The following is a 13,766-nucleotide window of genomic DNA, read 5'->3' on the forward strand; positions in this document are numbered from 1 at the left end:
CTCCCTGCTTGTGGCCTGGGAAAGCAGTCGAGGATGGTCCAAAGCCTTGGGTCCCTGCACCCACATGGGAGACATGGGAGCAGCTCCTGGAACCAGATAGCCTCATCTCCGGCTATTGTGGCCACTTGGGGAGTGAACCAACACATGGAAGATCTCTCTCTTTCCTCTCCGTAATTTTGCCTTCCCAATAAGAATAAATCTATTAAAAAAAAAAAAAAGATGTCATGTGGGATGTGTCCATCCCATACTGGAGTGCCTACCTCGGGTCCTGGCTTCTCCACTTCCAACATTTCCAATCCAGCTTCCATCAATGCACATCCTGGACGCCAAGCAATGGCTCTAATGTTTGCATCCCCGTGGCCAAGAGCAGGAGTTACTATAGGAACATCCATCTAAGCTCCCACCCACTCACGCTAGCACAACTTTCTTGTAAGACTTCTTCAGCCTTCCTTCTCCAATACTGTCAAAGACATTTTTTCAGGGCTCCTATTAATCATGTGTTCTTGTGCCTAACTTCATCATTGACTAGACAATAAACTTTGCAACCAAGTCTAGGACTATGCCAGCTTTTGGTCACTGATTTTCTTGTACTATCAACATGCCTGTCACATCACAAATACTCAGTAAAAATGTACAGGTGCGGCTGAACAGATGAATGGAGCTAAGAGAACTTGGAGCTCAAAGCTTGGCCTGGGAGGAACTCATAGTAATTCAATGATACAATTATAAGAGGAGTTAGACAGGCATCTATGGATGAGTAACCCAGAAACCATATCCATTTTTAAAATATTAACATGTTTCTCTGGGGGCAATTCCTTCAAATTTTAAGGCTCAGCTTTCCTGGGTAGTTACAAGTTAGGTTATGACAACATTAAAGGGTAGGGAAGAAGTTTATATTTTTGAATCTAGCATTCAGCACACTGACAAAACTGGTGCACTTATGACCTATGCTAACCACTTCCATCTAGGTTTCAAAAGAATGTTGGAAGCTGGAAGGTCAGGCTAGCCCCAGAGATGGGCTCACAGGCAGCAGGGCTGGGGCTGGATGGCCAGGGTCCATCATCCAGCCATGGGCTCAGAGTTAGGTGGATTGGTTTGTTCCTGGATGTGGCTCAGGTCTGGAGGCTTGGGCCCACTGGCCCACCATGTGCTCGGAGCCAGATGGGTCAGTTTGTTCCAGGGCTAGATCACAGTACTCATCATTGAGAGTTGAAACAGGGGACAGGTAATGTTAGGCTGGGCCATGGCACTAGCCAACATGCAAGAGAATTGTGTCTGGGGGCAGATTTGGATGTGTGGGCCCCCCCCCCTGTGATCTGCAATTTCAGCTGGTTTGCTTGAAGCTGGGGGTGGTAACAGGCTGAGCTAGGTATGACCATGGAATTCCCCTGAAACTCATGGGTACTCAGATTAGGTATGGGCTGCGTTGGTCCAGGCTGCAACACCTGCATACACACCCAAGAATAAAGTGTGGTATGGGCCAGGCCACATCATCCACTGCTCATACATACGCAAGATGGAGGGGGTAGCCTATGACTGGTAAGGGCACAGCACCCACTGGCATGGGCGAGATCTGGGTCTGGTGGAGGTACTAGGGAAACTCCCCTGATGGGTCATTGCTCCTGCTGTTGAATATGTGATTCAGGCCTAGGTGTTGGTCAGATGAGGCAAGCAAGCTCCACCTGTCTGCATGTGTGTGGGGTGGTTTTGGTAGGGGGTAGTCAGTAGCACTTGCCAGCGAGAGTTGGGACTGGGGGTGGGTCAGGTCAGGTCAGGTTGCAGCACCCAATGGCAAAGGTCAAGACAAGGGATGGGTTATGCAAAGCTGGGTCAGAGCAACCATTGGCAGGCACAAGATCTGTGGCTGTTGGGGAGCTAAGGGAATGCCCCAGCTAGGTTGTGGTTCCCATTGGTGAGTGTGACAGCCAGAATGGGGGTGGTGGTATGAGCTGAACATGATTGTAGTGTCCCTCAGCATGGGTGTGGACAGGATCTGGGGAGCACACCAGACTGGGCTAGACTCCAGCATCCACTGCTGTTCGAGAGACCCCGAGCGGGTGTAGGACAGCTGGGCTAGATTTCCATTCCCACTGAGCCACATGAGAGCTACGTCAGGGTGTATACCAGAATTGGCTAGGTTGTAACACCAACAGTAAGAACGGTTGGGTATGGGCCAGCTGGGAAGGCTATTGTTCTTTCCAAGCCAGAGAAACTAAATCAGAGCAGGGCAAGAACCCACCACTGTGCACGAGATCTGCCACTAAGAGGAGACTTGATAGAGGAGCTTGGGGAACTCCTTTGTCAGGGTGCAGTCCCTGCAGATGAGAGCAAGAACCAAAGCAAGGAACAGCCCACAGCATACCAGATTACAGTACCTGCTGGCATACATGTGGCTCAGGCAGAAGTGTGGGCCAGGCTTGGCCAGTTCATAATACCCACTGGAAGATTTGAGAGCCAGGATGAGGTGCAGGACAGGATGGGTCTGGCTGCATCACCAGCCAGTTCACATTAGAGCCAGGACTGGTGGGACCGGCTGCACCAGGTTGGGCAGCAGCTCCAGCCAGCACAAGCTGGAATGGAGGCAGACGAGGCTGGACCAGGCAACAGCACCAGCCAGCAAATGCCAAGGTGAGATGGGCCACGCCAGACTGGAATGCAGCACTCACCAGCACACACGAGACTGGGGCAAGGGGAATGAGCCTGGCAGGGGAGTAGCAGGGACTCCATTCCTGAGTCACTGCTCCTGCTGACAAACGTTGATTTTATTTCACACCAACGAACCAGCATACTTACCACCCTTTGCCCCACTATCAGAATAACTACTGCTGTTCTTAGAACTTTTGGAATGAGTCCCCAGGAAGACACTTGCAGATTTGTTTTTTTGGGTGTAAAAAGTCAGCACCTCCTCCAGTTCGGCCTCACTGAAATGAGGAGAAAAGTATCATCAGAAGGAAAGCTGATCCGAAAAAATCTTTCCACCAGATTTTATTATGGAAACAGAGTAAGCTAAAGAAGGGAAACAGGAAAAGCACAGGCTGACAAGTCTGTTAGCAGAAATGAAACTCAAATGAAAACCTAAAGATCTAAAGCACAATAAAACTTTATTCATTCCACAGTGTATTTTCTAGCTCTATGTGGTTTGATATGGTAGCCAATTAGTCATATGAGACTATTTATACCTAAATGCAATTGAATTACATATTCCTTCCTGTAGTTACATGATTCACATTCCCAGTACTCGGTAGTCATTCAAACAAAGTTCTTTCAGATAGTGTTCTGTATTGGGAGTTAATAAGTTGCAGACTGTTGGGCCAAACCTGACCAGCAGCCACTTTTGATATGCCCTCTGGCTAACAATGCTCTTAAAAATATTTTAAAAGAAGGCTATAAGGGAAAGACTATGAATGGCCCTCAGAGCCTGACACATTTATTATTGGGCCTTTTAGTTTGTCTACTCCATTTCTAAATGACCACAGTATCATCACTAAACAAGCAACTTGTCTTTTCAATTGCCTGAGTCAGAAATGAGGGGACCTACCAGCGTAACCACAAGTGTCCTATCCATCTGCAGGCTGCCGGAAATCCAACACGATGGGCACCTCAAATTGTCAAAATCATAAACCCTATGAACATCCACAAAAAGGAAAGTATAGGCAAATAGACAGAGGTCTAGGTGTTTCTTACAATAAATATGCCATGGAGGGTTTCTATTATCTTTAGCAATCTCTCCATGGACTTCTCCTATCTTCGTTTTAAAGCTTGCTCCAGGTAGGTAGGCGGTCCTCAAATAAGTGACACACACCTGTGTGAGTACAAAGCGCTTCTCTCCTGTCTTCCAAGGACACTCTAGTGAGAATTCAGCAAACAATTCTTGTGAATCTCCGCGTAAACACTAACATTTCCAAAGTAGCTATGTGCTGCAAGCAACTCTCAAAGATCCAGGATGGAGGCTTCCAGTGGGCAGCTGTTTCTGCCTGCTGGGGTATTTTATTTAGCTCTGACCAAACATGGAGAAGCAAACCTTACAGCTGGTTTAAAATACATGTTGCTTTATAGCTGCCTTATTTTCTGTCCTCTTTATAATTTGTTTTCCTGCCTAACATCTGTAGGTATTTAAGCTTATCCGTGGTGACAAAGGCAACTGTGATATTCAGCCCTAAACATTAAAATAAGAACTGATACTGCCACTCATTTCCCCAAAATCACCTCTAAATCTTCAATTAGTAGTAAATGCATTCCAATAAATTTTATCTCCAAATGTATTTAAAGCTAACAATATACGTAGGTGACTTCAGGCCTGCGAAGGACATGCATATCACTTCTAAGGCCTGAGAGTTTCTTCCTTTTTTGTATATTTTTGAGATTTTTGAGGATGCCTAGGAAGAACTAGAAATTATTTTTTTTAGCTTTAAAAAGAAGGTATTTTCTGAATATAATCTAGTTTTCCTATCGATTCTTACAATGTTGAGGCAAGAAACTATTTTTTGCTTTGTTCCTATACCTTTATGTCAACAAAGCAACATTACACAATTATAGACTCCTACAGAACCATGTATTTAATTGCTTTGTGTTTAAGCACGTGAGATTGAGGCAGTCATGAGGTCTGTGCAGGGTCAACAAAGACCATACTATGTTGGTGACTGATAAACCACATGATTTAAATTTCACAAATAATAGAAAATTTCTTTTCTAGTGTTTATTTTTTTTTCCTGGTTTAACTTTGGATGGTTAAAGCCTAATTGAAGGTGGTTACTGTTATTTTCTGTTTATGTTAGTGGCTTTGTATATTATCCAATCAGAAAAAGGGTCCCCAGAAGGAGTTTTATATGATTTAAAATTCGGCCTCTCTGTTATCTCTTCCAATGCAAAGAACAGAATGGCCTGCCTGACTTTCGTCATGACAGAGAGCTGAGTACTCGGAGTCTCAGTTCTGAAAGCCCTAAGCATGAAGGGCTTGTTCTATTTTATAAATTACGCGTAACCCTCACAGTTTTGAGAAACTGCCAATTCCTCAACCCACTCAGTATAGGCAAAATGTGGTCATCTCCAATGGCTCGGCAGGGCAGGCACGGATAAATCTAGGCGCAGCAAGCATGAGAAGGCGCTCCCTTTGACTTTCCAAAGGCTCCCTCAGTTCTGCAGTGGTGTGTCCTTTGAAGACTGTCTAAACTGCAGCCCGGATACCCAGCAGCAGTGTTTTGATAACTGAAGTCATGACAACAGCCACATCACTGGCCAAGATTCGGAAAGGAAGCCTAGGAAACGTTTTCTCCTTTTGAGAGTGTCTTCATGTCCAGGTGTCGGAAACCAGGGGAACGCTGGGGATTCAGAAGGCAACAAGGAAGAAGGAACAGGGTGGATGTTAATACCTTGCTTGTCTGATGAACTTCTGGAAGCTTTCTGGATTCACTCCATCTTCCTCTTCCTCCTCCAGTTTCTTCTTTGATCTCTTTTCAGCCATTTGTTCCGTTTCCTACCCAGTACCCAAATCCCACAGAAAAACAAAATAAAACTGATTTCTGATAAATAAGCATCTTATCACCTGATTTTATTATCTTCGTATTAATCAGTCCTTACAGAAAAGACATTCAATTATTCCCTGTGCATGAGCCACATACAGCTTTTAACCATTATTTTGTAAAGTCATTCTGAAATGCCCAGGTTGCAAAACAAATGTACACAGCTCACTAAGAAAACAGTATATCTAACTTGGTAATGTTTATAATCACATATGCAGTTTTTAACGGTATGAAAACAGAAGCATGGTATTTCACTGCAATTAGAAGCGGAAAGATCTTAGAAAAATACTCCTACATTCATTATAAACTGAATAAGCAAGGCATTAAAAATTCTGAAAAGATTTGGAGTAAATTATGAATATAGGTTTGGTACACTGATAAATCATGGATTTAATCATTCCATGAAAGTTAAGAGAAGTTACTTAAATTTCCAGTTCTTTGCCTTTCTTCTGCATCCCCCAAATCCATTTTTTAAATGGATCCTGAAATCTTTGCAAAAAGATTGTTTGCAAAATTTTCTAATTAAACAACAAATTTCTTGAACTTGATTATGAAATGATGTCACTGAAGAAAAAGGTTCAGAGAAGACAGTATAACTCCCTCAAGGCCAAAGAATATGTCATCATGTTAAACTTGCAGTTCACATTTGTCCCCAAACAGTCAACTCACCACTGTTTTAAGGCACAATAACAACAATACAGATTCATGTGGTCACTGAGCTCTAACAGCTCAAGAGGAATACGCCTTCTGGTAAGAGTGAGTGATGGCTGCTGGGCCTTCTGAGGTCATCAACAGTTTTTCAGCCCAGCTGAATTAAGGTGTGGCATTCCACTGACCCTAACAGTAACACACAGAAGAAGAAGGATCCCACCACTTGTTTCTCACAAGCGTGGGGCAACCTGAAGCACAAGAACAACATGCGCCATTTTTACCTTGTTGTACACAATGATGAAGTCACCTAGTTGGTGAGCCAGGATCCTCCTGCGTTCCAGAAGTGCCAGTCGCCGACTAGGTAATACCATCCTTATTGAATGCTGGAGGTTACTGGATGCCCGCTTGAGGAAACGAACTACCAGCTCCTACAGGGAAAGGTAGGCAGAAATGTATGTTAAGGAACAGAAGACAAACTTCAAAGGGGTTACAAAATACAGATATAAGGAAAGGTATATTTAAACCAACAAGATCAAGGGTAAACACCTTATGTATTAGGAGGATACAGAAAGTGGAGACATTCTCCTCCTTCAATAAGTTGGCAATCAGAAAATTCAAGATTAAATATGTATGAAACTTGTCATAGGATACAGTCGTGTTGTAAAAGTAGTATAATACATATGCAAAGAGTGCTATAATAACTCACAAAGCAATCACTTGAAAAGGGTGATTAGAGAGAGCTATTTAGGGAAGGTAACCTTCAAAGACAGGCAGCACAAACTGATGTGCTGCACCAGCTCAGAAAGCAGATGAAATCATCAAAGGTAAGAGATTATACAAAGCAATATCCACGGACAGCAAAGAGGAGAAAGAATTAGGAGGAAAAAAAAGATGGAAATATAAGAAATCGAAAGAGTCTTGGGGAGAAAATGGTGTCATGGAGGCCAAGAGAGGAGAGAATTCCAGCCAACACTTTTAAGAGGCTGTGGCTGTGAGGGCCCATGAGCAAGACAAAGGCCTGGATCTGCAACGCTGGGATGCATTCCAGAGGACACTGGGTACACAGAGTCAAAGGAAACAAGGGACAATGAAGAACAAAAGCAATGAGCAGAAACCATTGACCTGAAAAGTTTGCTGATGGAGGAAGAGACAACTGCCATGGAAATCTCCTCCAAGGATAAGGGAACCTTTTAGTTGAGAAGACAGGCACAGTACAAAAGTCATTAGGGGAAAGATTGAATCCATCTCACTTGAGGTGGGGAGAAAGGACTGTGGAATCTGAATAGATGCTAATCACATTATTAACAACATCATAAATACTTCAAAAAGAGATTGTATAAGGTTAAGGTCCCAAAAGCACAATAAGACTGCCTTCTGGTGATAGGTCCTGAGACCTTCTATAAGATTTGCCCATGAGTTACAGGATAAAGGATGCCTGGCCCACACCCAGACCACAGAGAGCAATCCTACACTCATGTTCCTCATAAGCAAGGCCACTGGGAATGGAACTGGATTTGCTTCTTCGATTTGTTTTCAAGAAGGAATTTACAAAACTGGTATTCAATTTTGCACTGATGATCCTAAATATTCTTAGAGAAAGAACCATAAAAATTCTATGTGTGTGTTCCAAGCCAGCATTTGCGGTGATTTTTCTCTGTTGACCTTTTTTTTTTCTCCTCTCCCGCTCTCCTTCTTGAACTTGATTTTGGTTCATTGTCCTTTGGTGCTGGTTTACTCCAGCAAGAAGGGAACAGCCCTCACGACTGGAGGGTTGGATTTCACAGTTCTACTCTGTCGTCCTCACTATATGTTGTTTTATTAAAACATTACTTTTTTTTTTTTACAGCGGAGCAGACAAACTGACTTGCAAAAAAGAGACAGTTTCAATTTTCCACTTGGAAAGAGTAAAGCTAATGTTTTCCACTGATGATAATTCACAATACACACAGTGTTATCTCTGGGTTGTACTAACTACTTTAAATTCACAAGTCGCTTTCTAGGGTAAGCCAAATGCATTTGTAATAAACCTGGCACTAAGATCTGCTTTTTGTTCTATGAAGGACTAGAAATGACAGGCGGGTCACCACTGACTGGGATAAAGGATACAGCTACCTCAGCCTTAGAGGTCCTTCCTTTTTTATAGAAATAGATGCCCCTTGTCAAAAAGGCTATAGGAAGGTTTTGTGTCTTCCCCTCTAAGCTCTGAGTTTGTCAAAGAGCTTGAAGCTTCACATCCTCCTGATGTAAAAAGAAAACCCTTCTTAGAACATTAAGTTTCAGGCATGGTCAAATGGCTGACACACAGCAAAATTTATCATGCAACTCCAATTCCAGTAACACAAGAATTCTAAAAATCTTGTGATTAGTAAATAAACCAATGCAAAGTTGGAGCATGGCGCATTCTGAGAGGACCCTGACAAGGTGGGGACTTTCCAAGAATCAATTTGAGTCCTCAGGACAAAAAAGGAATGCCTTTAAAAAATGATTGACTATTTTTATTGGAGAGGCAGATTTACAGAGGAGAAACAGAGAGAAAAAGATCTTCCATCTGCTGGTTTACTCCCCAGATGGCTCCAATGGCCAGAGCTGAGCTGATCCCAAGCCAGCAGCCAGGAGCTTCTTCTTGGTCTCCCATATGGATGCAGGGTTTCAAGGCTTTGGATCATTTTCTGTTGCTTTCCCAGGCCACAAGCAGGGAGCTGGATGGGAAGTGGAACAGCTAGGATATGAACTGGCATCCAATGGGATGCTGGCACTTGGAGATGGATTAGCCAGTGGAGCCACTGCACTGGCCCCAGAAAAGGATTGCCTTAAGAGCCAGGGAAACAACAGAACAGCAAGAGACTCTAACATCCAGGCTCTCCCCATACAAGTTGTGCAACAAAAGAATGGACTTTGAAGAGAACTTAGCACATGCTTAGAAGTGAATTTCCATTCCAGAATGAATAAATGGATGCCCTCAATGCACTGCATGGTGAAAGCTCCAGATGCAAGATTTCCTTCCCATTAAAATTAAAGAAGTTTAGAAACTTGATTATGCAATAATTTTTTTCATCAGAAAAACACAATGCTATTTATCACAAAGCAGGATAGGGTGGGGTGGGGAGGGGGAAGAGGAAATAAACAGGTTCTAGGAGGAACAGCCTCACCATCTGCTCATCCTCTTTGGCAGCCCAGCTGGCACTCAAAGTCTGGCCTCCGTTGTCTTTCATCAGGCGAATTTGAACATGCTGGAGATAGGCAGAGAATGCTATTCGAGCCTGCACTTTGCTACAGAAATTCAAAACAATGAGCTGTTACGAGGAGGAACAGTACACCTGCCCAACATGTACCTGCCTCTGACAGTCACCTTTGATGATCCTCTTATTAGGATGACCAAGAAATAACAAGCCCCTAAATATACACCATCCCTCAATAGAGTCCTTCTAAACAGTACATGGGACTTTTCTGTTTTTTCTTTTCATTAAAAGGGTTGGAGAATCCTGTTTATTTTCTTATTATTAGTGTGATACACACAAAACAAGAGTAAGAAACAGGGTTTCCTGCTCTATCACTTTTTCTCTGCAAACTTTTTAAACAATTTATTTGGGGGAAACGGACAGAAGAATCGAATCTTGGTTTTCCGTACTAGATGTTCTTAAGAACACACTTATCAGCACGAGAGTATGGATTTTACGATGGCAACTAACCCTTCCCAGTGAATGAAGTCTCCAAAGCAGGAAACAGATAAATCCTACAAACGGACTTCTGAGTCCAGATTTTAAGGTCATGCCTTTCTCAACTCCAAGAGGGGAGTGGCTGGAGCCCAGGACAAATGCGTGAGGCCCAGTGTCGTCTGGCGCAGATGGACCACCAGGTCAGGCTGAGCCCAGATGTTCAGCGGAGAAAGCAGTCCTGGAATACGGAGGCAAGCAGCCCAGGGAGAGCGCGGAGAAGTCCATTGATTTTTGCCCGGTGGGTGGGTGGGTGTGTGTCTAGCTCTGTGGTATGGAAGATAGAAGTACCACAGAAGTATTGATGATTTTCACTTTAGCTGCTAATTGTGGCAGATCTGTTTTCTTTTCAGGCGAGATTTTGGTTACTTCAGCTGATCGGCCTGCTGACACTGTAGCCAAAATGACATCAGGGAAGATTAGGGCCCAACACAAACTTTGTTTACAATCCTCACATATGTGATCACTGAGCGAAAATTTTCTATTCATTGACCCCGCCCCTCCAAAGGTTAGGATAAAGGATTTGTCCCACAGCACATGGGAAATCCTAAGAGGATCCACCCTCCTGTGAGTGTTAGGGGGCCTAAAAGGCAAGGAGTCTAGCTGAGGAGCCATCTGCTCCTGTGAGTGGAACACCTAAGGAGCTTTAGAACATGAACTGTAAGGCTAGATCTTGGTGCAATTAATAGGGAGAGTTTATGGGAGAATATTAGGCCTTTGAAACAATAAACTTATACTTTCAAATGTTTCTCAACAAAATGACTATTTTCGAACTCATCGACACGGCATCACAACTTCCCCCTCAACCATTCCCATAAGCCAGGGGTGGCAAGTGTCCAGCCCGCGGGCTGTATGAGGCCTGTGAAATCATTTGGTCTGGCCCTGCCAAGGCAACTGCAGGCAGGACTTGAAATTCAATAAATCAACAGCAGCCTGATTTCTAATCCAATAATTCTGGATGGCCCATGAGTGATGTTATAAACATCCAGATGGCTCCTGGCCAATAAAGGTTCTTTAGCCCAGCAAGAACAAATGCCACAACAAGCAGTCAAGTCAAAATCAATGAAAAATATATCAATTTTGGTGAAGAAATTCACATGCATTATATAAATGAGCAAGAAACAGGATGTCTCAGAACCTTCAAATGTCACAGAATACACAATTTCACTGATTGGTTCTCTTTTACTCAAATAATAAGGTCTCTCAGATAAGGAAATCATTGCTCACAAGGTGACACTTCGACCACTATTTTACAGCAAATCTTCATTGCAAATCAAATGAGCAAGTACTGAGTTTTCCATTTTAAAAAATGTTCTTATTAAAGAGGCTTCCCGGGCCCAGTGGTGTGGCCTAGCGGCTTAAGTGCTCGCCTTGAACGCACCGGGATCCCATATGGGTGCCAGTTCCAATCCCGGCAGCTCCACTTCCCATCCAGCTCCCTGCTTGTGGCCTGGGAAAGCAGTCGAGGACGGCCCAAAGCTTTGGGACCCTGCACCCGTGTGGGAGACCCGGAGGAGGTTCCAGGTTCCCGGCTTCGGATCAGCGCAGCACTGGCCGTTGCGGCTCACTTGGGGAGTGAATCATCGGACGGAAGCTCTTCCTGTCTCTCCTCGTCTCTGTATATCTGACTTTGTAATAAAATAAATAAATAAATCTTTAAAAAAAAAATAAAGAGGCTTCCCGTGTTAATTTTAAGATTGTCTCTAAGATACTGGATATATCAGAAAGTAAGCCATCCTCAACAATCTCCCTAACAACAACAAAAAAGATGAAAAAGTGAAAACAAGAATGACCTACATCAAAGGAAAAGACTGTTAAAAAACCAAAGATCATGTGGCTTTCAGTATAGAGAACGTGCTACAAGCAGCCTTGGCCTGTAGCCTCAAACCCTTGCCAACGCCAATTTCCGAGGCCCCTGAGTTGCCACAGAGACATTCCCAGAGCAAGGCCCAGCTATAAGGAACAGTCTGAAAACCACTGATTTACCCCAACACACCATGCAACTCTAACAGTCTACCCACTCAGATGAGATCTGTAAGATTTATGTAGAAATAATGTATTTCCATAACAGTGAAGGAGAATGTTATTGCTGGAAACAACCTTAGAGCACAGTCCAGTGGTTTTCAAATGCTGTACTTTCATTTTCATGACATTTTCTTTTTCCTCTCCAGGAAGTAGCTTGGAAAAACAATTGTTGAATCCCAGACCCTGGCTTAATAGAAAAGGAAACTGAGGCTGAGAGAAGCTCTTTGACAGCTTGTGATCACATAGCCAGTTGGTAGCACAAGAGACGCAGAGCCCCAGTCTTCTGCCTGAGCTCACTGTGGTTGCCACTAAGGGCAAGATTCCTACTCTCTGTAGCACTGTTCCTAACTACCTCTGTATCCCTTATATCCTTGGGTTCCAACTCTCAGTCTTCCAGTGTAAGAACTGGCCTTAACGTATCATGTGTAATATCAGAGTTTCCTTGCTCTTCAACATGTACCTACTGCATCCATGCCATCCACTGGCCTTTTTCCTTCTCCCCTTAGGGTCTTTCTCCAATATATCTATTTCTGCATCTGTAATCTTTTTGCCACCAAATCCTTCCTCTTAGATAATGAACAAACTAGCTTCTCTTTCACCTTCTACCTCTTGCATATTCTTATTCTTTCCTCCCTTATATTGCTAAACCTTTTCAGAAAGTTCACACTTGGCTTCTTATTCCCTCAGCTCACAATTGGTCTTCTACCCATGCAGCTGACCCTGGGCTACAACCCAAGAGTTCCTACTCTTCACCTGTGCTGCCTTAGACACTCCACAGATTTGACAAACTTTCATCTTGTAGTTTTGCTATCCCATCCACAATGTCTACAGCCTGAGCTGTATGCCTGTCTTCCTAACTGGTATTTCCTGGTCTTTTTATTGACTATCCCTAACTGGCAGTATCTCCAGGGCTCAATTCTCTTGCTTTTCTCCTGGTCTATCCTTGTTGAACTGAACAGCCTCATTGACACTGAAAGTTTCAACTATCAACTACACAATCCTACTAAACTTTGCTGCCTTCTTACCTGTCTGCTGGACTTTACATCAGAGCACTTTCTCTTCACTGAATCTGCAGTGAAACCCATCATTAGTTCCCTAAAACCAACTCCTACATGACTTACACTGACTTACATCATCATCACATTGTCAAGTGTGGAAACTTAAGTCTTGCTCCACTTTACCTTATAAATTTCACCAAGTTCAGTGTATTTTTCCATTCCTATAACCATTGTTCTAATCAAACAATGATCCTGGACAGTCCTAACTGTCCCTAGCTCTTCCTGCCTTTTTCTCTAATCAATGCATATGCCACAATTCAACAATTCACTTCATAAAACAAAGTCTGATTATATCATCCACCTGCTTAAAATCAATCTAAAATAAAGCCCTCACTCGTCCTAATGTCCTTCACAATCTAGCATTATCCAAATTCTATATTCTCATTTCTTTTCTCCATGTAACTCTACACTGTTCTATAGTCTGCATTTCATAAGTGCACCAGCTCACTCCTCTATTTCAGAACCCATGTACTTTGTGCTCCACCAAGGGTACTTTGCTCCCTAAAGTTCACACTGACCTCTCAGTATTTAGTACTCCACTTAAAAGTTACACCTTCATGCCCAATCACCAATAACATGCCAATTGTACTCTGAAACTATACTACTATATACAGGGTCTGCACAGCATTTCTTACTGCCTGAAGTTGTACTGTTTCCGCTGACTCAGTTTTCTCCATCCTATTGACTCACCATAAGCCTGTCTTGTTCCCCATGGTAATGTTCTATGGGTTACTGCAGTTCCTGGCACAGTGTAGGTATTCAATAAATACTTGTTGATTGACTCAGTGACTGTATCATCA

The 13,766-nt window shown here is 43.3% G+C and overlaps 1 protein-coding gene across 12 annotated transcripts in view; it reads right to left on the reverse strand.

The window, feature by feature from the left end:
• Positions 1–13,766, reverse strand: part of TTLL5 (tubulin tyrosine ligase like 5) — a 216,119-nt gene that overhangs the window by 115,704 nt on the left and 86,649 nt on the right. For all 12 annotated transcript variants that reach the window (XR_009244284.1, XM_058655595.1, XM_058655600.1 and 9 more), the window contains 4 exons: positions 9,320–9,440; positions 6,452–6,598; positions 5,370–5,473; positions 2,794–2,921 (listed from right to left, as the gene is read on the reverse strand). Coding sequence is in view for 11 of the 12 variants with exons in the window: in XM_058655595.1 (XP_058511578.1) it covers positions 2,794–2,921; positions 5,370–5,473; positions 6,452–6,598; positions 9,320–9,440 (500 nt within the window). In the remaining variant the exon portion in view is untranslated. The remainder of the gene's footprint in view (positions 1–2,793; positions 2,922–5,369; positions 5,474–6,451; positions 6,599–9,319; positions 9,441–13,766) is intronic.

The sequence above is a fragment of the Ochotona princeps genome, chromosome 26 (genome assembly GCF_030435755.1).
Source record: "Ochotona princeps isolate mOchPri1 chromosome 26, mOchPri1.hap1, whole genome shotgun sequence".
Classification (NCBI taxonomy): Eukaryota; Metazoa; Chordata; class Mammalia; order Lagomorpha; family Ochotonidae; genus Ochotona; species Ochotona princeps.